Below are 27,440 nucleotides of genomic sequence, written 5' to 3'. Positions count from 1 at the left end.
TCACTTGGTTTAATTCACCAAGGCAAATAAAAAAACCACAGTGGTGGAGTGGTGATATGTCTCTAGTAAAGGAACTGTAAGGTGCTCCTTCCCCCCACTAGCCTTCAGGTCACCATGGGCAAGGTGTAGCACCTGCTTAGCATCCCCACCCCGGATCAGGGTCACATGAGGCCATGGGAGCAGGTGGTGATGGTCGTATGAGCAGCTAGTGCATATCACAACTCCTGGTTATGCAAACACTGCCGTCAGGCAGACAATCTCTGAAGAATATTGATAATGGCTGGGGTCACCCCATGTTGTAAAGACACTGCCCAGAAGGCAATGGCAAACCACTTCTGTAGAAAAGTTTGCCAAGAACAATCATGGTCATAAAGACCATTATCATTCACATCATACGACACGGCACCTGATGACGACGATGAAATAAAACAGAAGTGCTTTTATAAATTGATCAAGAAACGAACCTTGGCTGTGTGAGGGCTCCCTGCAGCACAAGAGCAGTATGGGAAATACACTGGGATCGGATATTGCTGAGCAGCTGACTCACAGATGGTTGATTGCACATCTGAAAACATTTTAGAAATGTCTGGTTACATCTAAACATTCTGCAATCACTCATTCAAGTGCAACAATTTCAAAAGGTAGTGCGCTATAGACATAAGAAAATTCCACTTTCAAATGTTAAGTACCCCTTCCCACAGAAAATCACTGGAAAACAATTTGTTAATTCATATTTTGCTGTTTAATTCATTTATTCCACAAGAGCATATACATGGTAACTAATTCTCAGCAGCGTGTCAGTGCTGTGGCAGGACTGGTAGTTTATTTTTGAATACTGGATAAAAATTAGCGAGTATGCTACCTACTACACTTTAGGTTGTGCAATTAACCAAAATCAAGTGACATTAAACTGGATGCAGTCAACATGTTTACTGAAGTGAAATGTATTTTTAGTTAGCCATTACTCTTTGAAGTCACTTCGTGTTCCCTGCTTCAAATATCAGCTGCCATCAGGGGTTCATTGAAAAGCCTTGCAAATATGGGTCTCAGCCTGAAACACTGGCTGTTTATTCCTTTCCATAGAGGCTGCCTGACCTGCTGAGTTCCTCCAGCAATTTTGTATGTGTTACTTTTCAAGTATCGCTGTCATGTTTAAGTATAATTAATCTGGGCAGACAAATACAATTTAAACTACTCTTTAGAAATTATTTGCCACATGTGAAAACCCGCAATGAATTTGGCACAGGTCATATAAATACTTCCAATTAATGACATGCGATATTGCTCTTGGCCATTCTCAACTATCTGCAAGTACCTGCATTTCAATTCCTAAATGTGGCTGGATCTACATTCTGGCTTTTATCCCACAATGTATTTAAATAAGCCTAACAATCAACTACCTCCTTTGAAGGTAGCTGATAAAGAGGCAACTAAAAGACAGTCACAAGTGATTTGAAGAGCTTTTAAATGTCAATTAATCATCAGCACAGCAGCCACTTGGGAGACCATGCTTTGTTATTTGAAGTTGCAGATTGTAAAAAAATACTTTTAAAAGAGAGGTGGTACAAGAGCCTGAACACACACACACACATACTTTAGGAACAGCTCCTTACTCTCTGCCAACACATTTCTTAATGGACAGTGATCCCATGAACACCACTATTTTGGCTCTTTTTTTGCACTTATTATTTAATTTTTTAATATCTACGATTTATGGTACATTATGTATTGCACTGTACTGCTGCCACAAAACAAATTTCATGATATATATTAGTGATAATGAAAGTAACACGCAAAATGCTGGAGGAACTCAGCAGGCTAGGCAGCATCTATGGAAAAGAGTAAACAGTCGATGTTTCGGGACAAGACCCTTCATCAGGGCACGAAGGGTGTCGGCCGGAAACATCAACTAATCTTTGCCATAGGTGCTGCCTGGCCTGCTGAGGTCCTCCAGCATTTCGTGTGTGTTGCTTGGATTTACAGCATCTGCAGATTTTCTCATCTCAGTGATAATGAACCTACTTCTGATCTAAATGGCATGTTTTTATTTTAAGAGTGAATTTAAAAGGCTTCAAGTCCTCTTAAAATTTCTGCCATCAGATATTCCACGTGTTCACTTCCTCTCTTCCCTCCCAACCAAATATATTTAGAGGTTTCCAGCAATCACATTAGCATGTCAAAAGAATCAGATCACTATGGATGTTGCAACTTTATTGATTTCACTTGATCCAAATTCTTTCCTCTACCAGCATTAGAGGACAACTGAAAGAAGTTCTGATTAAATTAACCTGGCACCTCTAAATATGACCAGCAATGAAAAGCAAATGGTGTCAACTTGTTTTATGGCTCAAATGCCGAGTTCGCAGAGAGATTGATGGATGATTTTTACCAACAGTGATTTAAGGAAATGTTTTATTTAGTAATATACCTTTGGAGCTTTCCGTTCTTCTATTCCAACTCTGTCAAAGCACTCGATGAGGTAGTTCAACATTTCCGTCTCCTTACATGCTTCAATTGTGAAATGGTCACTGCCAGACTCTGAACAAGTTCCAGCTGTACCCACACTGAAAAGGAGTAAGTGAAAATTTATATCTTTAAGTAGTTTGTTCAATGGTATTGGCCAGTGAGAGCACTCCATGCTTTGCAAACAGTGCAGATACACTGAAGCAATTATATTCAATCTAGAATTATCCATAGCATTTGAATACGGGACTCATGAAGAAATCCAAATTAAAAGCAACATGTACACCATTACCAAAACACCTAGCATTATAGCTCAGAACCCAGTTCTGAACAGAGAGAGGAGAGAGAAAAAAATCTAATGAGATGCTAATCAGATGCTCCCTTTCCAAAAAAAAAGGTAACTGAAGTTGAACAGACTGAAGCCTGCTAGCAAAAAGATATATTTTCTCATAGAGGTCCTCTGAAGACAGCAACAACCACCCTTGGCCAGGTTTCCAACAACCCTATATAGGAGAACACATACAAAAGCTGTTGTCATGTTGAGAAAAGGGGAGTAGGGGGAAAAAAAACAGAAGAAAACCTTTTTTTTGAAAAAAAGATACATTGAACACTCTAGATCACATTAAAAACTACTGCATAACCAGTCAAATTGCTGTTTGAAAGAAATGCGATTGTACAGTGACAGTCAGGCAATCCAAACTGTTATTTTGACAGCAGTCTTACAGAAATCAAGATAGATAACACACAATTATCATGAAGACTCAACTTTTTAAATGCATGCTATCTGTGCGCACACAGCAATCGCACAAGGGTTTGGTAAACTCAAGTGGAACAACTGTTTGAGCAACAGAAACACAAATACTGGCTTTTGCATTACTATTTTGCAAAATGTATTCAAATTATCAGCTTAGAACAACATGGAACAGATACTCAGAAGAAGTTTGGAGTGTTAAATCAAATTCTAGTTACAAAGCCGAAAGGACAAATCCTACGTACTTCAAGTTTAGCAGAAAATGTAACCCATCCTCAAAAGTACCACTACCTACAATGAATTGTCCAAAGTTATCAACTATAACAAATCTACTCTGAATTTTGCACTACACGTTCACATATAGTAATGGCTCAAGCATGTTACATGCAAGGCTCTTAGAGAGAAATAGATCTGGTTTAAAGTTCGCAAAATTTTGGAAATTAAGACAGCATTAAAAAGACTGCAACCACCAATCCTCTCATTTTTCCAGAAATACTGAATGAGACTAGATGGCATCTTGATTGAAACACTTGTCACCTGTATTAATCCAAGTTCCAGCTCCACTTTGCCTTCTACCTAAGAAACAGGAAATGTATTCATCTACAAGATCTATTTAAATTGCATTGCAAGCACACACCAAAAGTTACCAGCTAACCTTCAAAACCCAAAATTGGGTTTTCTCATCTTAATAGGAAAAATTGTACCCAACTGAAATTGGGAAATCTTAATTTACAACCAAGAAAATAAAATAATTTATATTAAACTAAACAACAACTAAACTAAGCCTCATCAGCATATTGAATTACCTATTTTATAAATATCTCAATGCAGGGATGCGAACTAAGATTCGCAAGACGTTAAGGAGTAGAATTGGGCCATTCAGCCCAATAAATTTGTTCTACTATTCGATCAGGTTCATTTTTCTCCCTTTTCTCCACCGCATTCTTCCACTTTCTCTCTGTAGCCATTAGCTCCTTACCAATCAAGAACCTATCAATCTCTGCCTTAATTACAACAGCAACAAATTCCATGGTTTTAAGAAGAAATTCCTTCTCACCTCAGTTCAACTTGAGACCACCTAGATTTTAGGCTTTTGGAAAATTATGATACTTATAATTAATTTGTCCTATAAAATTATTTGTGTTCAATTTAGAAAATAGCTTTCTTAAGCCTGTTACAAATAAATCAACCAATGACAAGAAATAAATCTGAAAATCTGTGCTTGCAGAATCGAGTCACCATTACTGTAACACTCCCCTCTGGGAGAAACATCATTTTATTTTTGAAGTACACAAATTACAGAACCAATGTAGAGCACTGAAAGTGATAGATCATTAGTTTGCAATACATTGCGTACCTTAGCTTGCAATATGATAGCGTGCAATTAACCTCTTCAAAAAAGACAACAGATGAGTCATTAGGAACTTACAATAAATAATTCCTTTCATGTTGCTTGCAGGTTATGAACATGCTAAAAGAGTTTTACTGTTACTTGGTTATGCCATTCTAAACTTCACTTATTTCCTGGTCTACAGTGTTGAGCTGCTACAGTAGGAAATGGAAAAAAGTGAATGAAGGAATATGAAGAGGACTAGCAAGTTAAAAGCTACTGCAGTACAAAAAGAAAATCACATTGTTAGTTACACTTCCAAATGCATAAACCCATGCTGTTATAATAAACATTGCCAGTCCCAGAAAATTGGATACCTGGAACCAAACTGCACACTAGATAAATCAACATCGTCTTCCTCATCATCAGCATCATCATCACTGCTGTCCTCCGGTAAATCAGAAAGGGCGTAGAGGAGGAGAGAAAAGGGATTGGTGTATATACTACCAGAGCAAAGATTGAGAGAGATGAGTGTTAAGTTCATTCAGGAAACCTACAACAGCCACTGTTAAAATGTCAAAATAAATCACAATGCACAAGATAAATGGTTGGGGTATTATAAATGGAGCTCAGCCCTTCAACTGCTCACACTGAAGTTCAAATAGAGCTCAGTATCAATATTAAATGCAAAAGTTTAAATGCTGCTTTTCCCCCATAATGCTCAATACATTCTAGTAGGTGTTAAAAATAATTTTACATGTCAGGTCTTGGAACTAGGTAGGCCATTTTAAAGTGAAACCAGGTTTTAGCAAATTCTGGTTTTTGCTGTCCAATAGGAAATAACTGCATTTTCCCCACCTGCGTCACTAAAGACCAGCACATTTACACTAATATTCAGCAATTTTAAATTCTCCTTTAAACTTTTCGCTGATATCAACTACAATGCAGCTGAGTGACAAAGATTCCAAGTTACATGCACACAACTCGAAATCATATTTCAGGTTCCTTTTAGGTACTATAGAATGCTGATGTGAGGTAAACTATCAGCTTTCATCCTAGATGACATTACAAAATTGCCACCACACTTAACCAAATCAGATGAATTGGGTCCTTGTTTTTTTGTAAATGCCAAAGCACAAGGATACAAGAACTGAAGAAGTAGTAATAAACTGAATTTTGCCAAAGACAGCATCGTGGCAAATGCTGACATCCCATTAAGGAATTAAAATACCTTTCAGAGTATCAGATGTCCCACCCAAAACAGCAATGTATTAAAGTAACTGTTTCAAGTTTGAATGACCAGTCAGCAATATATCAATCAAGGTGCAAGTTCTAAGTTTAACTGTATGATCAGTGAAAACTCAAAGATAAATTTTTGAATCAATTCTGCCGATAAAATCCATTATTTAAGTCTCTCATCTTAATATTTATTATGACCATCTAATCATTCCCTTTCTCCTGCTGATTTACTCAGAATCATACAACAGAAACAGGTCTTTCAGCCCAATCCATCCACCCCAATCTTGTTGTCCAGCTATACTGTTCCCTTTCGATCACTGTTTCAACCTGAGTACATTATTTGTTTTACTCTCTTCCAATACTTCAAATATAAATATAAATTGCCCTCAACTGTCTCTTCAGGAGGATGTTCCCCACACATTCAGAACCATTTTAAGTTAAACCTGATTATATCTTATCCATTCCACTAAACTTACATCCACAGCAAATACCTTTGTTTGTGTACCCTCACAGCTCCTCTTAAAAATTGAAAACATTACCCCAGTCTCATTTGTTTTCTCTGCATAAACTGTCCAATCTCTCCTCTGATCAACTTCCCAGTCCTGAATACCAGTTTAGATGCCCACTACTTCAACTTTTCTTGGCAGGTAAATATAAATAACATTGCAGACAATACCTTTGTTGACCCACCACCCTCAAAACCATGGCAACCTTCTTAGTAGTTGATTTTTCAGGTGCTTTCATTATTTTTCTGCTTCAGCCAGCTGCTTGTTTCCCCTATCAATTAGGTTTATATTTAGAATCCTTTAAGAACATGTAGTACATTCCACCAGACATAAATCTGATTTCCAATGAATCCTTGGCAGGCAATCACCAGTTTCACCATTCATTATTTCAGGAGCATAGAATAGTAGCCAGGCTTTTGACTATTGCTGACTAGGAAGGCAGATGATAATTTCCTCAGTGAACAATGATGAAATGCTTTGGTATTTAATAGCATGCAGTCCAATTATCTGTTCTACCATGGCTTGCAACATCTTACAAAAAATGCAGCATGAAGCAAATTCCCCATACTTCCACATTTTATATTCCTCAATTTAAAATTTCTGCTTTCTATTTTAGCTTGACAGGTTTCTTAATTTTTTTTTTAAAAACTTGCCATCCAATCAGCAAATGTTTCCTGAAATCTCCCTGGCACTAATCCCATCCTTTTGTCAGGCATCACACACTTCACACCTCACCACATTACTTCTTGAAATAGAGCCTCTTACTTTCAGTCAATCATTTCTCAGAGTTACTCTGAATCCTTAAATATGTTTTTCACCTTGTCGGAATCAGAAGCAGGTCTAAAATCACTGGCATATGTCATGAAATTTGTGTCTAATTTAGTCCTTTCATATTGATAGTACTCAAACAGTGAAAATAATTTATTTTAAGTAGTACAAAATCATCCAATACCAACATTAACTTTCATAAAATGCAATGAAGAATTGCACTGCTTCTTCTCGAGCTTGTTGCATTTTCAAATGCTATTCTTATCCAAAAGATAGCAAATCTTACAAAAAAATTTAAATTGCTTGGAATTTTAAGTTTTGTATTTAATCCATAAAGTCAACATTACTAGGAATCAAAATTTTAAAATTCTAATAAAGCAAATATATTTAATTTCTGCAAGAATGAGCATTTTTGGAATAAATGTTCCTTTACCAAGTAATTTTAAAGTTTAACACAAGATCTTTTTTCTCCAAAATTTTTTTTAAACACAATACCTAGAAGGTAGCTGGTTCAATGGAGAGGAGCGAGAAACTGTAGAAGTTACTGGAAATAATGGTGGACCCATTATGGAAGATCTTTGTCTTGGAGAACTTATTTGGACTGAAGGACTACTAGGCACAGTTTGTGGGCTAGAAGACACAGAGGCGACTGGCAATATATTGGTACCAACAGTTCTTAGCCTGGGAGAAGTAGAGAATGGGGGAGGGCAGCTCACTGTGGAAGATGGTTGTCCCGAAGAGCAGGCTTGAGTCGAGGACGGACAAGTAGCGAAGGTGCGTTGATATGGAGAACTGGGAGTCAATGAAACATGACTAGTAAAGTTAGGCTGCTGGGTGGCACTGCCAGCAGTCGTGGAGTGTTGGCTGGCTGAAAGGAATCGAAAACTTGGGCTGGTTCCATATAGACTAGAATATTAAGACAGAAATTAGAAAGAATGGAAAAAAATGATACAGCATGTAAAACATAATAAGGCTGTGATTCTAAAATGGCAAATTCACACGCAACAGCATTTGTACAGAGGAACAGTATCATTTCAATTATATTTCCAAGTGGTTTTGTAACATTCTGACAATATCAAAAAAGTCACAAAACTATTTCATCAAGACTGATCACAAAATGTGCAGTCACACAAAATAGAACATCTTACACTTCTTCCACCAATAATGGACATCACTGTCACTGATATAAATTGCTTGCAGCAAACCCCTCTGCACCTCAATACCAAAGAAAATAGATGATCAACATCTAATAACAAATCAGTCCTTGATATGAGATGGCGGCAGCCACAAAAAGAAAATAACTTTCGAATGAAATTGAATTAGATCCAATTTACACAAGGATTTTGCAGACATCATAAGCAAAGAATCAAATGCATCTCATTCCCTCAACGAACATTATCTTTTCAGACAAAAAAAAAATCAGAAATTTGGTTAAAATTTGAATAACATGATTTTTAAAAAGTTTTTTAAAATTGCAAAGACATAACTTTACAATTACAATGGAAAATATTCTCAGGAAAAATTGCATTAGTCTCTAATTGGCCACAGGCATGTAATCTTTGGATCAAAATGGAAAAATAAATCCAATTACTGTTTATTAAAAAAACAAATTAAAGCTGTGCATATACCACACAAATTTAAATGTGATTTATATCCAACTGGCAGGTTTTAAACATCACAGTGGGAGATATTTGCAAGCTAGGTCCTGACTACTTTTCTTCCATTTCACTGCCATTTTCTCCCACCATTTGCTGCCAAAGCCCAAAAGTTCTGGAATTCTGGTGTCTTCTACCCAAGACACTTCTTCAATTCTACTCTTCTACCCATACCATACCCATTTTCTGCATGGCTTGCTGTCAAATTTAGTTTAAGAATGCTTTCAAGCCCCACTCAAGTATCATCTTCCACCTTGAAGTCCTAATAGACTCTAAGACATGGGAGCAGAATTAGGCCATTGAGTCTGCTCTGCCATTCCATCACAGCTGATTTATTATCTGACTCAACCCCATCCTCCTGTCTACTCCCGATAACCTTTGACACTTACTAATCAAGAATCTGCTTAAAATATACCCAATTAGCTTCCACCGCTGACTGTTTTTGTGGCCACCCGGTCTGTGGTGAAGTCCAGAGATTTACCACCCTCTGGCCAAAGAAATTCCACCCCATCTGCTCTAATGGGACATCCTTCTGAGTCTGTGCCCTCTGGTTTTAGACTCCTCCATTATAGGAAAATCCTTTCCACATCCACTCAGTCTAGGCCTTTCAATATTCAATAGCTTTCAATGAGATTCCACCGCCCCCCCCCCTTTAAACTCCAGTGAGTACAGGCCCAGAGAGATCAAAAACTCCTCGTACATTAACCTTTACATCCCAGGATCATTCTCATCCACTTTTGACCCTTCAAGAAAATATCACTGAGACTTCAGGCCATGTCATAGATTCTTTTACCATACTTCTTGCATAATACAGGACGACATCAAGTCACAACCCCCAGCATTTATGACAATTAGCCAAATAAACGGCATTTCACAAAACATAACATCAAAACTCTTCCATGTTTCAATTATAGCTTTTCAAAGTTTAAGAAAATAAAGTTTACATGATCAAAGTACCCAAGGCACAGATGCTTTCACATTTCCTCCTCCCCATACCAACAGCAAAATACATATCCATCATATAAATATGTTTCCTCAACAAACGCCTGGTGTTGTTTCTGCTGCGCTGGGGAGAATAGTTTAGATTTAAAACCAATTTCAAGAAAGACATGACTAAAGTATCAATCAGACACCCAAAAGTAGTGGAGGAACTCAGCAGGGCAGGCAGCATCCATGGAAATAAACAAAACAGCCGATGTTCCAAGAAAGACCCTTCTTCAGGACTGGAAAACACCAGAGTAAGAAGGTGGGAGGTGATGGGTGGAAAAGGCAAAGGACTGGAGAAAAAAGGAATCTGATAAAGGAGGCAAGAGTGCTGAGTTGCAGAGTTTAGTTAATTCTAAAAATAAATCAAGTTGAACTTCACTCGGTTACATAGCTCTATTGATAAACCATACACATTTAGATTTAAGCAAACATGAGGAATTCTGCAGATGCTGGAAATTCAAGCTACACACATCAAAGTTGCTGGTGAATGCAACGGACGGGGTACGAGGGGGTGGGGCATTAGCGGAAGTTAGACTCTGTCCGCCAGAGAAAGCAGGATCTCCCAGTGGCCACACATTTTAATTCCACATCCCATTCTGACATGTCTATCCACGGCCTCCTCTACTGTAAAGATGAGGCCACACTCAGGTTGGAGGAACAACACCTTATATTCCATCTGGGTAGCCTCCAACCTGATGGCATGAACATTGACTTCTCAAACTTCCACTAATGCCCCACCTCCCCCTCGTATCCCATCCGTTATTTATTTATATACACACATTCTTTCTCTCACTTCTCCTTTTTCTCCCTCTGACTATACCCCTTGCCCATCCTCTGGGTTCCCCCCGCCCTTTCCTTCTCCCTGTGCCTCCTGTCCCATGATCCTCTCATATCCCTTTTGCCAATCACCTGTCCAGCTCCTGGCTCCATCCCTCCCCCTCCTGTATTCTCCTATCATTTCAGATCTCCCCCTCCCACTTTCAAATCTCTTACTAGCTCTTCTTTCAGTTAGTCCTGACGAAGGGTCTCGGCCCGAAACGTCGACTGTACCTCTTCCTAGAGATGCTGCCTGGCCTGCTGTGTTCACCAGCAACTTTGACATTTAGATTTACTCTACACACGTACTAGGGATATAATTTATTCTAATTGTTAAAACTCAACTGGTATAAATATTCTGGATGGTCACAGCAAATCATGAATGCTTAGCCATTACACAATCTAAAAACAAACAAATCTTCAAGTAAACCAGAGTGCACTAATATAAAAGTAGTGATAGTTTGGAGAGTGTTCATAACAGCCATATTCTTGACTTTTAAGAAAAAAACTGGAATTACAAAGGTCAGTTATAGAAACAAGACAAAATGCTAAACATGAAAAAGGCAGAAGTGCTTCCAACAGGGGGGAGTCTGGGACCACAGGGCACAACCTCAGAATCCAGTCCTTTTAGAACAGAGGTGAAAAGGAATCTCTTGCCACGGACGGCTGTGGAGGCCAAGTCACTGACTATACTTCCGGCCGCTGCCTGCAAGGAGTTTGTACATGCTCCCCATGACTGCATGGGTTCCTTCCAGATGCCCCGGTTTCCTCCCACAGTCCAAATACCAACTGATAGGTTAATTGGTCATTGTCCCATGGATTAAATCATGGGATTGCTGGGTGGCGTGGCTCGAAGGGCCGTAAGGACCTATTCCATGCTTTACATCAATAAATAAAGCATGAGGTTGACAGATTTTTGATTAATAAAGGTATCAAAGATTAAGGGGAGAAGGCAGGAGAATGGGGTTGAGAGGGAAAATAAACCAACAATGAATAGCTGATCAGACAGATGGGCCAAATGGCTTCTAAGTCTTCAGAGTCAAAGGGATCATCTTTAAGTTTAACCAAGAGAAAAACAAAAGATCAAAATTCAAAAGCCTTTTTCAAACAACTTGAATATATGGTTTTACTATAATACATTAAAAGTACTTGAGTGTAGAAACCTCAAAGTTAAATATACCATTAAGAAAATGGTTATCTTGTCTATCCCCGTGTTGTCTATTGTGGATAGTTCCAGTTAAATGACAAAATATCTCAACTTTTTTTATTGTAAAAATCAATAAATAGAGAAGGAAATTTCAGGACTTTTGAGATGTACCTTGATAAAGAACTGGCACCAAATGAACCAGGACTACAAAACATAGGACTTGTTCCTTGACTTGACAAAGGGTTAAGTGGTAAGCTCCTGTCAGGTGATCTTGCAGCAGCTGCAATAGGCTGAGATGTGGCAGTCAAACTGGCAAATGGGTTGTCTTCTGGCATCTGAGTGGACAGCATCATAACCTCCATCAGAATCTGGCCAATTAAGTCCTTCCAGTCTGAAAAAACTAGAAGCAAAAAATACTTCATAAAGATTAATGATTTGATTTGTCAGATGTACATTGAAACATAGTAAAATGCATTGCTTGCATCAACAACCAACACAGTCCAAGGATGTGCTGGGTCAGGCTATAAGTGTCGCCATGTTTCTGGTGCCAACATGGCATGCACACGGCTTTCTAACCCTTACTCCCACTATTGAAATGTGGGAGGTAACTGGAGCACCTTGGAGGAAACACAGTCATGAGGAAAACTTACAAACTTATTACAGACAACAGCAGGAATCGAACTCTAGTCATTGGAGCTGTATTACTGTTATGCTAACCACTGTACTAACCCAACATACAATACTCAACTTGATTTCAAAACACCAGCATTCTGAAATGTTGTACAATGCACTTGCTTAGCTTAGCTGACTCAATGGTATCTATCCAACATAACCCTAAGCAAATGCTAAATGGATGACATTAAATTTTTTTTGACTGGAAGTCCATTTTTATTCTGAACTCTGAATATCCATACATCTCTATCTAAATTGATAGAGAATTACATAGAAAATCCTCCAAGAAGATCACATCCTTGTCGTGGTTTGGAGGCTTGCGTGCCTCAATGACCAAGAGAGCTATGTTGGCTGCAGTCAGGGCCAAATGCTCTGACTCTTGGTAGGGTCACTCATGCCAAACAGCTCAAACAGTAGAGGCCAAGCTAAGTAGTTCACTGGTCCTCCAAGTTCAGGGATTCAGCTCAGGGGCCAACAACCCTGAATGGTCAAACAAAACTGTTACGGAAACAGCAAAGAATCCTTCTACGTGTGTGTGGCCAAGGACAGACAGAGATGAAGGACCTTTGTTGCTGCCATAAACACCAGCAGTGTAATGGGCAGCAAGCTTAATGTTCCGGGGTTCCGATGTTTCAGACGTGATAAAGGCAGAGGAATGAAGAGTGGGGGGGTGGTGGCATTGCTAGTCAGGGAAAATGTTACAGCAGTGCTCAGGCAGGACAGATTAGAGGGCTTGTCTACTGAGGCCATATGGGTGGAGCTGAGAAACAGGAAAGGTATGACCACATTAATGGGGTTGTATTATAGACCACCCAATAGTCAGCGAGAATTGGAGGAGCAAACCTGCAGAGAGATAGCAAACAACTGCAGGAAACGTAAAGTTGTGATGGTAGGGGATTTTAATTTTCCACCTATTGATTGGGATTCCCAGACTGTTAAAGGTCTAGATGGGTTAGAGTTTGTAAAATGTGTTCAGGAAAGTTTTCTAAATCAATATATAGAGGTACAAACTAGAGAGGATGTAATATTAGATCTCCTATTAGGAAACGAGTTAGGACAGGTGACGGAAGTGTGTGTAGGGGAACACTTTGGTTCCAGTGATCATAACACCATTAGTTTCAACTTGATCATGGATAAAGATAGATCTAGTCCTCGGGTTGAGGTTCTAAACTGGAAAAAGGCCAAATTTGAAGGAATGAGAAAGGATTTAAAAAGCGTGGATTGGGACAGGTTGTTCTCTAGCAAGGATGTGATTGGTAAGTGGGAGATCTTCAAAGAAGAAATTTTGAGAGTGCAGAGTTCGTACGTTCCTGTCAGGATCAAAGGCAAAGTGAATAAGAATAAGGAAATTTGGTTCTCAAGGGATATTGGAACTCTGATAAAGAAGAGAGATGTATGACATGTATAGGAAACAGGGAGCATATAAGGTGCCTAATGAGTGTAAAAAGTGCAAAAAAGTACTTAAGAAAGAAAACAGGAGGGCTAAAAGACATGAGGTTGCTTTGGCAGTCAAGGTGAAGGATAATCCAAAGAGCTTCTACAGGTATATTAAGAGCAAAAGGTTAGTAAGGGATATAATTGGTCCTCTTGAAGATCTTGAAGAGTGGTCAGCTATGTATGGAACCAAAAGAATTGGGGGAGATCTTAGCAACACACATCAAAGTTGCTGGTGGACGCAGCAGGCCAGGCGGCATCTCTAGGAAGAGGTACAATCGACGTTTCAGGCCGAGACCCTTCGTCAGGACTAACTGAAGGAAGAGTTAGTAACTAATCTCTTACTAACTCTTCCTTCAGTTAGTCCTGACGAAGGGTCTCGGCCTGAAACGTCGATTGTACCTCTTCCTAGAGATGCCGCCTGGTCTGCTGCGTCCACCAGCAACTTTGATGTGTGTTGCCTGAATTTCCAGCATCTGCAGAATTCCTGTTGTTTGGGGGAGATCTTAAATGGGTTTTTTTTGCGTCTGTATTTACTAAGGAAACTGGCATGGAGTCAATGGAAATAAGGCAAACAAGTAGTGAGGTCATGGAACCTATACAGATTGAGGAGGAGGAGGTGCTTGCTATCTTGAGGCAAATCAGAGTAGATAAATCCCGAGGACCTGACAGGGTATTCCCTCAGACCTTGAAGGAGACTAGTGTTGAAATTGCAGGGGCCCTGGCAGATATATTTAAAATGTCAGTATCTACGGGTGAGGTACCAAAGTATTGGAGGACAGCTCATGTTGTTCTGTTATTTAAAAAAGGCTCTAAAAGTAATCCAGGAAATTATAGGCCGGTAAGTTTGACGTCGGTAGTAGGTAAATTATTGGAAGGAGTATTGAGAGAAAGTATCTACAAGTATTTGGATAGACAGGGACTTATTAGGGAGAGTCAACATGGCTTTGTGCGTGGTAGGTCATGTTTAACCAATCTATTAGAGTTTTTCGAGGAGGTTACCAGGAAAGTGGATGAAGGGAAGGCAGTGGATGTTGTCTACATGGACTTCAGTAAGGCCTTTGACAAGGTTCCACATGGGAGGTTAGTTAGGAAGATTCAGTCGCTAGGTATACATGGAGAATAGTAAATTGGATGAGACATTGGCTCAATGGAAGAAGCCAGAGAGTGGTAGTGGAGGATTGCTTCTCTGAGTGGAGGCCTGTGACTAGTGGTGTGCCACAGGGATCAGTGCTGGGTCTATTGTTATTTGTCATCTATATCAATGATCTGGATGATAATGTGGTAAATTTGATCAGCAAATTTGCTGATGATACAAAGATTGGAGGTGTAGTAGACAGTGAGGAAGGTTTTCAAAGCTTGCAGAGGGACTTGGACCAGCTGGAAAAATGGGCTGAAAAATGCCAGATGGAATTTAATTACAGACAAGTGTGAGGTATTGCACATTGGAAGGACAAACCAAGGTAGAACATACAAGGTAAATGGTAGGGCACTGAGGAATGCAGTAGAACAGAGGGATCTGAGAATACAGATACAAAATTCCCTAAAAGTGGCATCACAGGTAGATAGGGTCGTAAAGAGAGCTTTTGGTACATTGGCCTTTATAAATCAAAGTATTGAGTATAAGAGTTGGAATGTTATGGTGAAGTTGTATAAGGCATTGGTGAGGCCGAATTTGGAGTATTGTGTACAGTTTTGGTCACCAAATTACAGCAAGGATATTAATAGGGTTGAAAGAGTGCAGAGAAAGTTTACAAGGATGTTGCCGGGACTTGAGAAACTGAGTTACAGAGAAAGGTTGAATAGGTTAGGACTTTATTCCCTGGAGCATAGAAGAATGAGGGGAGATTTGATAGAGGTATATAAAATTATGATGGGTATAGATAGAGTGAATGCAAGCAGGTTTTTCCACTGAGGCTAGGGGAGAAAAAAAACCAGAGTACATGGGTTAAGGGTGAAGGGGAAAAAGCTTAAAGGGAACATTAGGGAGGGGCTTCTTCACACAGAGAGTGGTGGGAGTGTGGAATGAGCTGCCAGATGAAGTGGTAAATGCGGGCTCACTTTTAACATTCAAGAAAAACTTGGACAGGTACATGGATGAGAGGTGTATGGAGGAATATGGTCCAGGTACAGGTCAGTGGGACTAGGCAGAAAAGTGGCTCGGCACAGCCAAGAAGGGCCAAAAGGCCTGTTTCTGTGCTGTAATGTTCTATGGTTCTAAGTACATACAAAATGCTGGAAGAGCTCAGCAAGTCACGTAGCATCTATGAAAAGAAAAACCGTAGACAGTTTTGGGCCGAGACCATTCACTAGGACTCTAACTTAGCACTTGCGTTTGAGGCGGGACCAGATATGGACATGCTAAGAAATGTTGATGATATGGTAAATGTTGGCAGTTTTCCAGTAAAACAGGAATTATTTAGCTTTTAATTAAGGACGTTTACAATTTTCCAAATCATTGAAGGTTGACAAGGCTCAACTTTGAGAACATCTATCACTGTCATTAGCTCTGACCTTCTTTTGGACTCAGTTTAAACTCTGCAGCCAGGCCAGGCAAGAAGATCACATCCCTGTCATGTTCTTTCCAGGAGACTCGGAAAATCTTACAGATAAGTGAAAGTGCTTGCTCTTCTGATACGTCTGGTGCTAAAGACGGTTCCTAAAAAACAAAACAGTTATTACTGATTAGCTGATCTTTCAGATCTCCACAATAAGGTTAAAGGAACAGAAGGTGGTCATTCAGCTCTTCAAATTTGTTCGGTCACTCGGTGAGATCATAGTTGATCTGTGTCCCAGCTTCATGTACCAATCATCTTCAGGTATCTTTGGTTTACAAAGGTTTACCAATCATGTTTTAAATTACTTAGGAAAATCCAATACAATGTACCTTATCAGTCAGGCTTCTCTTTTCTCTACGATCACCCTCATCAACTTCCATATTTTCAATTCCGGAGTCCACATCCACTTGGGACATGCTGTTTAAAAGGAAGACACTTGAACTAAAGTATCTTTATGTTAAGCAAACTTGAATCTGTGCATATCTTTAAAATGAAACAACTCTATAAAACAGTCATAGTTGGTAATTTGGAGCTAGTATCTTAATACTACAATGAATGCATTTTATAATGGAAAGTAGACCCATACATTAACTTTATTATCATTTAGTTATCACAATGCAACATTTCACTAATAGAAGCTTGGTATTTTGTTTGTAATACCCAAGAACAAATATTTATTACTTTACAGTTACTCTAATTTTCCTATTTTGCACAGATTCTTATTGGTACATGCCAGTTAATTAACTCAGCTGATTAAATTGCAAGCGTTATCCTATTAGGGTCCAGGCCATCTGTAACAGCCATTTCCTCCCACATTGCATTTACTGATTCAAATTCCCATATGATCTCAAATCATAGACTAATGTAGCTATCTATATTTATCACATAGCAACAAGCTTTATTATTCTAATCAAGTCCTCGCTTTTAATAATAAACAATAGTTAGAATGTTTGAAACACAATTCTGCAAAAAAACCTCTTATGATCCAGATAAGTTCAAAGTGTTATATTTTGGAGAAGTCCTTAAGACATAGGAACAAAATTGGGCCATTCAGCCATCAAGTCTGCTCTGCCATTCCATCATGACAGACCACAGTCCTGTCAAAGCAGGGTAGGAAACAATCAGTGAATGGTAGCATGCTGGGAACTGTTGTGGAACTGAGAGATCTGGGAGTATAACAGTAACTCACTCCAAGTGGCACTGCAGGAAGACATGGTAAGAGCAGCATTTGATATGCTGACCTTCATCGGTCAGGGCAAGAGAACAAGCACTGAGCATTATGTTGCAGTTCTACAGGACGAGACAATTCTGCACCTCGAGTATTGTGTATAGTTTTGGTTACCCTGTTATAGTGGGTGGTGGGGTGGAGATATACTTGACCAAAGAAAGTGCAAGGCACTCCTTCCCTCTACTAACCTACCGGATTGGGCAAGGTGTAGACTGCTTAATCCCCCAATCAGGGTCATGTGAACAGGTGGTGGATGGTCGTATGAGCAGCTGGTGCCTATCACAAGTCCTGGTTATGCACCTACTGAGGCCAGGCAGACAATCTCTAAAGAGTATTGATAATGGCTGGAGTCACCCATCACGTAAAGACACTGCCCAGAAGGCAGCAATGGCAAGCCACTTCTGTAGAAAAATTTGCTAAGAACAATCACGGTCATGGAAAGACCACGACCATCCACATCATGAATGACGAACCCTATAGGAAGATTAATCTGGAAAGAGTGCAAAGGATATTAATGTAAATATTGCCAGGACTTAAGTGCCCAAGTTATAGTCAGAGTTTGCATAAGCAAGCACTTTATTCCTTGGAGTTTAGGAGATTACCATGATCTTATAGAGGTGTACAAAATTAAGTGGAGCATAAGGTTTAATGTAGCCTGTTTCCCAGGAAAATGGAAATAAACCCCAGAGGGCGGAGATTTGTGAGTGGGGAAAAATTTAAAAGGGATACAAGGACACCTCCTTCACACAGAGGGTGGTGCATACATAGAATATGCTGCTACAGAAAGTGATTGAGGCAGGGACAATAATGACATTTAAGAGACACTTGGACACAAATATGGGGAGGAAAGAATTTCAGGAATGTGGTTCAAACATGATACCATGGATGAGTTGAACCAAAGGGCCCGTTTCCACATTAATACAATCTGCCAAACCTTGCTGTCCAGTTATTGTTCCCGTACAATAGCTCTACACAGGAAGGTTATCCACATATTGAGTACCTTTTCTCACAGGACACACTGTCAATATCCATACTCTGAGATCGGGAAAGACTCTGAGACTGGTTTTCGAGGCTATTCGATGGGGAACTGCTGAGCGAGCTCACCCCTTCACTGCTCTGGCTTCTATGTGCAACACCTGGGAAAACAGATGACACTCAGTCACAAACCTGCTTAACTGTCAAAGATGGAAGTAAAGGATTTCAAGCTGATTTTAAAAATGTTTCCTTTCAGCTTCTGTTGCGCTGAGACAATGCTCAAGCATATCCTATCATCCCAATCTGTAACAGATTTTGTAATTTCAACTCCATTTAAACTAATGATTAATGCACCTCAAAATATGAAACCCACCAACTGCCATGACATCATGGAAGTCGTTTGATTACAGAAACAGAACCCGCCATATACCTAACATTTATGACAGACACAGCCTGGTATGGAGACATCAGTGCCCAAGAATGGAAAAGCTTACAAAAATAGTGGATACAGCCCTGTTCAGAGAAAAAGCCCTCCCCATCATTGTACACATTTACAAGGAGCACTGCACCATCATGAAGGACCCCCTACCATCCAGCCAACGCTCTCTTCTCACTGCTGTCATCAGGAAGGAGATACAGGAGTCTTGGGTCCCACACCACTAGGTTCAGGAACAATTACTACCTTTCAACCATCAGGCTCCTGAACCAACTTGGATATCTTCACTCACCTCAACACTGAACTGATTCCACAACCTATGGACTCACTTTCAAGAACTCTGCAACTCATGTTCTCAGTGTTATTTATTAGTGTTTTTTTTTGTATTTGCGTAATTTGTCTTCTTTTGCACATTGATTGCCTGTCAGTCTTTGTGTATAGTTTTTCATTCATTTTACTGTATTTCTTTGTTCTGCAAATGAATCGCAGACTGGTATATGGTGACATATAATAACTGACAATAAATTTACTAATATTCAGCTCAGATAAAATAAGTAGCCTTGGCAAGAGATAGAATCATAGCATGGAAACTTCAGTGCAGGACAAAGAGCATGGCACTCAAGTTAATTTTTTTTTAAACTAGTCAAGGACTTGATATTACTGAAATCAGAGAAAGACCGTCAAGAAGTCCCACACTTAACAGAAAAGCTTGATTCATTACTGTAATTCAATGTCAAACCATTTAAAATTGTTCAAAATATAGTGGAGAGATTTACCCACAATTGAGAGCACAGTAGAAACTTCAATCAGAAAACCTCTGTAGCACCCCTCTCCTGGTGCCAAGGATCTCCATTTCTCTAAAACAGGGCATCTAGAGGCACCAAAGCAATTAGTCAAGACAATAATACTGGCCATTTCAAAACTCAAGATCATCCCAATTCAAGCTGGGCCATTATAAAAATTAAGTTAGAATATATGGAGAAAGAACTCAGAGGCCTTTACTGTTTTGTCTCTTATTGGGGAAAGCAAGTATGATTCACATAGCATACCCTACTGTGGATGGAAAAACTAGCTATGCAGAAGAAGAACTGTTTGAATATTACGTACTTTAATATGGAAAATTTCCTGCAAGGAAGCTAATGTTCGATTAAATTAAACTCAAATCAATGGATCACTTTACTGATGAGCACTGATTCAGCAAACACACACAAAATGCTGGAGGCGCTCTGCAGAACGAGCAGCATCTATGGAAATGAATAAAACAGTCAATGTGTCAGGCTGAGACCCTTCATCAGACCTTGGCCTAAAATGTTGACTGTTTATTCAATTCCATAGATGCCGCCTGTCCTGCTGAGCTCCTCCAGCATTTTGCGTGCATTTTACTCTGGATTTCCAGCATCTGCAGAACCTCTGTTTATTGATTTAGCAAACACAATTTTATTGACCAAATTCAGTGTTATACAGTGATCAAATACACCCTTCAGTTTGAGAGGGAGAAGATAAAATCAGATGTTATCAGTATTATAGTGATAATGGGAATGGGAATTATAGAGGCATGAGGGAGCTGGCCAAAGTTAATTGGAAAGGGACACTATCAAGGATGATGGCAGAACAGCAATGGCTGGAGTTACTGGAGGCAATTTGGAAGGCGCATGATAGATACATCCCAAGTTGAAGAAGTATTCTAAAGGGAGAATGCAGCAACCACGGCTAACAAGAGAAATCAAAGACAGCATAAAAGCACAAGAGAGGGCATATATAATAGAGCAAAAATTAGTGGAAAGTTAGAAGATTGGGAAGCTTTTAAAAACCAACAGAAAGCAACAAAAAACATAAGGAGAGAAAAGATGAAATACGATGGTAAGCTAGCCAATAATTAAAAATACCAAAAGTTTTTTTCTAGATATATAAAAATTAAAAGAGAGGCAAGTGTAAATATTGAACTACTGGAGGTATAGTAATGGGGACAAAGAAATGGCAGATGGACTTAAGTATTTTGCATCAATCTTCACTGTAGAAGAGACTAGCAGTATGCCAGAAATTCAAGAGTGTCAGGGGGAAAAAGTGAGTAGTTGCAAATACCAAGGAGAAGGTACTTGGGAAGCTGAAAGGTCTGAAGATAGATAAAGTCACCTGGACCAGATGGACTGCACCTCAGGGTTCTGAGTGGGGTAGCTGAAGAGATTATGGAGGCATAGGTCATGATCTTTTAAGAATCACTAGATTCTGGAATGGTTCAGAGGACTGAAAAATTGCAAATGTCACTCTACTCTCTAAGAAAGGCAAGAGGCAGAAGAAAGGAAATTTAGCCAGTTCACCTGACTTCAGTGGTTGGGAAGATGTTGGGAGTCCATTATTAAGGATGAGGTTTCAGGGTACTTGGAGGTACATGATAAAGTAGACCAAAGTCAGCGTGATTTCCTTAAGGGGAAACCTTGCCTGACAAATCTGTTGGAATTCTTTGAGGAAATATCAGACAGGATCGACAAAGTATCATCAGCAGATGATGTTTACTTGGATTTTCAGAAGACCTTTGACAAGATGCCTCACATGAAACTGCTTAACAAGGTAAGAGCATATGGTATTACAGGAAAGATACCTGGTAGGAGACAGAGTGAGAATGAAGAGAAGTTATTTTGGTTGGCAGCTTGTGACTAGTGAAGTTCCGCAGGGGTCAGTATTGGGACTGCTTCTTTGAACGTTGTATGCAGCGATTTAGAGATGACGGAAGGTGGAGGGGCAAGTAACATTGGGAAATCAGGGAATCTGCCGAAGGACCAAGACAGATTGGGAGAATGGGCAAAGAAGTGGCAAATGGAATATAGTGTAGGGAAGCGTACTTTGGTAGAAGGAATAAAGACATACACTATTTTTTTTAAATGGAGAGCAAATTCAAAAATCAGAGGTATAAAGGGATTTGGGAGTCTTTATGAAGGATTCCCTAAAGATTAACTTGCAGGTTGAGTCAGTGGTAAGGAAGGCAAATAGAATATTAGTATTCATTTCAAGAGGACTGGAATGCAAAACCATTAGACCTAGGAGCAGAATTAAGCCATTTGGCCCATCGAGTCTGCTCTGCCATTTCATCATGGCAGATCCATTTTTCCTCTCAGCCCCAATCTCCTGCCTTCTCCCCATATCCCTTCATGCCCTGATCAATCTCTGCCTTAAATTTACATAAAGTCTTGGCCTCTAATAAATGCCTGTAGCAATGAGTTCCAGATTCACCTCATCACTGTTCCAAAAGGATGCCCATCTATTCTGAGGCTGTGTTTTAGACTCTCCCACCATAGGAAACCATCCTCTCCACATCCATTCCATCAAGGCCTTCCACCATTTGATAGGTTTCAGTGAGGTTTCAGTGAGGTCACTCCCCATTCTTCTGAATTCTAGTGAATACAGGCACAGAGCCACCCAACATTCTTCATATGACAAGACATTCAAACCCGAAATCATTTTCATGAACTTCCTTTGAACCCTCTCCAGTTTCAGCACATCCTTTCTAAGGCAAGGGGCCCAAAACTGCTCACAGTACTCCAAGTGAGGCCTCACCAGTGCTCTATAAAGTCTAAACATCCTTGTTTTTATACTCTAGTTCTCTTGAAATGAATGCTACCATCACATTTGCTTTCATCACAGACTCAACCTGCAAATTAACTTTTAATCCTGCACAAGCTCTCCCAAATCCCTTTGCACCTCCAATATTTGAATTTTCTCTCCATTTAGAAAATACTCTAACCTTTTATTTCTTCTGCCAAAGTGCATGACCATTTCCCAACACTGTATTCCATCTGCCACTTCTTTCCCCATTCTCTCCATCCGTCCTTCTGCAGCTTCTCCACTTCCTCAAAACTACTTCCCCCTCCACCTACCTTCAGATCATCTGCAAACTTTGCAACAAAGCCACCAATTCCAGTATCCAAATCATTAACATATACCGTAATGCAAAAAGAGTCGATCCCAACACAGACCCCTGTGGAACACCACTAGTCACTGGCAGGCAACCAGAAAAGGCTCCCTTTATTCCCACACTTTGCCTCCTACCAGTCAGCCACTGCTTTATACACGCTAAAATACTTCCTGTAATACCAGGGCTCGTAGCTTGTTAAGCAACCTCATGTGTGGCACCTTGTAAAAGGCCTTCTAAAAATCCAAATACATAACTTCAACCGATTCTCCTTTCTCTACCCTGCATGTTATTTCTTCTAAGAATTCCAAAGGATATGTCAGGCTTGATTTAACTGGCCTTTCTTCTGCCTCTTGGAGAGGAGTGACATTTGTAATTTTCCAATCTTTGGGAACCATTCTGAATCTAGTGATTCTTGAAAGGTCATTACTAATGCCTCCACAATCTCTTCAGCCACCTCTTTCAGAACACTGGGGAGTACATCATCTAGTCCAGGTGACTCATCTACCTTCAGACCTTCTAGTTTCCACAAGAACCTTCTCACTAGTAATGGTAACTTCACACACTTCACGACCCCTGCCTGACACCTGGAACTTCCACCATACTGCTAGTGTCTTCCATAGTGAAAACTGATGCAATTTATTCAGTTCATCCGCCATTTCCTTGTCCTCCATTACTAGCTCTCCAGCATCATTTTCCAGTATTCTGATATCCACTCTTTCCTCTCTTTTACACTTATCAGAAGCTTTTGGTACCCTCTTTAATATTATTGGCTAACTTCTGTATTCCATCTTTACCTTCTTAATGACTATTTTTCGTTGCCTTCTATTGGCATCTGAAAGCTTTCCTATCCTCTAATTTCCCACTAATTTTTGCTCTATTATATGGCCTCTTTGGCTTTGACTTCTCATGTTAGTCACGATTGTGTCATCTTGCCTTTAGGATACTTCTTCCTCTTTGGGATGTATATATCCTGTGTTTCAATATCGCTTACAGCAATTCCAGCCATTGCTGCTCTGCTGTCATCCCTGTCAGTGTGCTTTTCCAATCAATTCTGTCCAACTCCACTCTCATGCCTCCGTAATTCCCTTTACTCCACTGTAATACTGATATGTCTGACCTTAGCTTCTCAAAATTCAGGGTGAATTCACATTATGATCACTTTCCTCCAAGGGTTCCTTTACCTTAAGCTCGCTAATCAATTCTGGTTCATTGCTCCTAATCTAAGAAAAGATGTGCAAACATTTGAGAAGGTCCAGAGCAGGTTCATGAGAATGATGCTGGGAATGAAAGGGTTAAAGTACGGGGGGGGGGGGCTTTTGATGGCTCTGTGCCTGTACTCACTGGAGTTTAGAAGGATGAGGGGGGAATCTTACTGAAACATATCGAACATTGAAAGGCCTAGAGTGGATGTGGAGAGGATGTTTTCTATTGTGGGTGGATCTTGGACCTGAGGGCATGGCTTCAGAATAGAGAGATGTCCATTTGCTACAGAGATGAGGTGGAATTTCTTTAGCCAGAGGACAGTGATACATGAAATATACTGCCACAGATGGCTGTGCGGCTAGGTTATTGAGAGTATCTACAGTGGAGGTTAACAGGGTCTTGATTAGTCAAGACAAAGATTACAAGGAGAAGGCAGAAGAATGGGATTGAAAAAGATAATAAAAATCAACCATGATGGAATGACAGAGCAGACTTGATGGGCTGAGTGGCCTAATTCTGCACTTAGGTCTTACTTATAAAGACATGCCCACAAATGGAGCTTGTAACTTCAAGCCTGGCTTAAATCTAGATCAGTCTGAATTATCAGAATGATTTACACATCAGATGCTAACAAAATACATTAAACGGATCCACTTGTCTGAATTACCCAGCTCCATTCCAGAAGCTGGAAAAAAAAATGGCCAAGCTTCCACAATAAAAACTTTGATCCCCCTCCCCGCCAAATTTCTGTGGGACAACTAAAACCTAGCCTCAGTTAACTGCACTACCTTAGAAGTTGTTAGCAATAAATATATACATTGAGGTTCAAATTACTCCTACGGTATAAAAACACAGCTTACCATCATGAAATAATGGCACTTGTATTAATTCCACTGCTTACCCAATTTCCTGGGTAGCACTCAAATCACTATTGTCAACTCCTCCCCGTGCCCCCCCCCAAACATTTGGATTATCATAGATTCAAACTGAGTTCTTGGCAGGCTATCTTTGGGGAAAATGTCCTTCATCCTCCATTACCTGATCAGGCCAACATAGAGACAGCTAACAGTGGAGCACGGGAATTTTAAAACCAAGATCAAACATTAGTTGTGGTACAAAATTCAAACTAACACCCTGTAAAGATGGGTATGTCAAATCTAGTTCAGTAATCCAGTAAATGGGTTCATGGACTGCACAACACTAAAATCAAACCAACTCCTTCTCCCCCTTCCCCCCCCCCACCCCGAGGCACAATATGGTAACAGGCCCTTCCAGTCCAATGGGCCCATGCTGCCCAATTAACTGAACTCGTACGACTTTGGAATGTGGGAGGGAACTGAAGCACCCAGAGGAAACCCATGCGACCACGGGGAGAATGCTTAATCACTGGCAAGAATTGAATCTGGTTCACTGGCACTGAAGCATTACACTCTACCATGCTGCCCAAACACTCCCTTCTGGTTTATTTAAGATCAAAAAATAAGAAATCTTAGTCTGTTCACAAAATCCATACCCAACAACTCCAGCAAAGTTTCTCATTTTAAAAGGAAACAATTGAAACAAAGCTCCTATGGGAAACTATATTTTGTTGAGTATTACTGAGACAAAACCTTGGCAACAGTGATAATATTAAAAAATTAATTCCATCAGTTGAAACCATCTCATTCTCCCTTACCTGTTGCTCCAATGGGTGATGTCGCTGGAGTCACATTGTGTACATTCAGGCCCATATTTTGAGATATCCCTGGCGTGGCTGCAGACACCCCTGGAGGGTTTTCTCGCTGTGGGGATGTTAGCGGGGTGGTGGGTTGTGAAGTCGGCCCACCAGCTAGCCGTGCCAGACGCCTTCTGCGAATCTGTCGGTGAGAAAATGTTACTGCTGAAAGTGCACTACAGCATTGAAATAGCAATCAGCTCACTAAATGCTCTGCAGTTTGCAAGCATTAGAATCAGGATATCTTCAAAAGATGTTTCAAAAAGGTAGCATTCGTTATTAGGGTGGTGGCACAGAAGCCTGAAGACATACACTTAACATTTTCAGAACAACTTCTTCCTCACCTTCATCAGATTTCTGAATGGACAATGAGCCAATGTATACCACCTATATTTTTCTATTCTTTGCTCTTTTTGCACTAATTTAATTTTCTTATATATTTCATTTTTTTAAATTACATATCGCAGCCGCAAAACAACATTTCACAACATATGCCAGTGATAGTGACCCCAACTCTGAATCACGTTTATTGTCACTGACTTCAGTCCTGAGATCTGTAGAAGAAAAGTCAGTAATCAGCCGCAAATGACATTGGCAAACTTGCAGTAAGCAAGATCTCAATCATGAAATGGCCCCTCCCGTGAGCCAGTACACAAAAATATTGCGAGTAAACGAGTGGCTTCAACACAATATTTCCCAAAGCACTGCATGGCAGCATCCTCAAATCTGATACTGAGACAGAATATATTAAGCATGTGACTCTAAGACCGGTTAGAGATGTTTTCAGGAGAAACTTGGCAGGGGAGAATGGCAAACAAGCCAGAGAATTTTAGACTGTCAAAATCTATTATATTTAAATTCATGGATAAATAAACAAATCTAAGAGGAGTTTAAACCTGGAGGATTCTATTTAATTTATTTAGAGATTCAGCACAGAACAGGCCCTTCCTGCCCAATGAGACACAACCCCCAGTAAACCACCTATTTAACACTAGCCTAATCACAGGACAATTTACAACCTACTAACCCGTACATCTTTGGAATGTGGGAGGAAACTGAAGCACCTAATGGAAGCCCACGTGGTCACAAGAAAAACGTACAAACTCCTTACAGACGGTGCAAGATACTTCATCTGGGAAGATGGCAGGCATAGAATGGTGCAGGTCAGGATACGGCAAAATTTTATTTAATAAACCTAGGCTTACCAGGCGGTTGAGGTGAAAGGAAGAAAATGCAAAAATGAGGATTTCATCAATTTGTCTGAAGCCAAAGTGGAGAAATGTGACATTACGAAAATAGATGGGTGGTATTAGTAATGGAGTATTTATGATCAAGAGGGATATGACTGATGTGAAAGATGTTACTAGAAGTTAAATTCTAGCTTTGGTTTTCCAAATATTTATTTAGCTGTCATGGCTAGCATAAATATAGCACAGAGAAAGTTTAAGACCTAACTAACCATCTTGCAATTCAAGGTTTCTTCTACTCAGTGATTTTTGACTAACACTATCTCTGTGCCTAATTTCAAAGGAAAGTTTTATTTCCCTCCCCACTGATCTCCCTCCTGGCACTTATCCTTGCAAGCGGAACAAGTGCTACACCTGCCCCTACACCTCCTCCCTCACTACCATCCAGGGCCCTAAACAGT

General features: G+C 39.9%; 1 protein-coding gene across 5 annotated transcripts in view; it reads right to left on the bottom strand.

Annotated features, from left to right (window-relative positions):
* Nucleotides 1-27,440, bottom strand: part of ube4b (ubiquitination factor E4B, UFD2 homolog (S. cerevisiae)) — a 96,695-nt gene that overhangs the window by 50,274 nt on the left and 18,981 nt on the right. For 2 of the 5 annotated variants that reach the window (XM_072245336.1, XM_072245340.1), the window contains exons 2-10: nt 25,754-25,934; nt 18,555-18,690; nt 16,656-16,743; nt 16,283-16,427; nt 11,834-12,062; nt 7,553-7,963; nt 4,922-5,047; nt 2,429-2,564; nt 465-565 (exon numbers count right to left, since the gene is read on the bottom strand). In XM_072245336.1, the coding sequence (XP_072101437.1) occupies nt 465-565; nt 2,429-2,564; nt 4,922-5,047; nt 7,553-7,963; nt 11,834-12,062; nt 16,283-16,427; nt 16,656-16,743; nt 18,555-18,690; nt 25,754-25,934 (1,553 nt within the window). Of the gene's footprint in view, nt 1-464; nt 566-2,428; nt 2,565-4,921; nt 5,048-7,552; nt 7,964-11,833; nt 12,063-16,282; nt 16,428-16,655; nt 16,744-18,554; nt 18,691-19,741; nt 19,837-25,753; nt 25,935-27,440 lie in introns of those variants that run through there. The other 3 variants (XM_072245338.1, XM_072245337.1, XM_072245339.1) reach the window with 3 other exon arrangements.

This window comes from Mobula birostris, chromosome 27 (assembly GCF_030028105.1).
Source record: "Mobula birostris isolate sMobBir1 chromosome 27, sMobBir1.hap1, whole genome shotgun sequence".
Lineage (NCBI taxonomy): Eukaryota > Metazoa > Chordata > Chondrichthyes > Myliobatiformes > Myliobatidae > Mobula > Mobula birostris.
The sequence above is the reverse complement of the archived record's forward strand: the minus strand, read 5'-3'. Positions and strand labels throughout refer to the sequence as shown.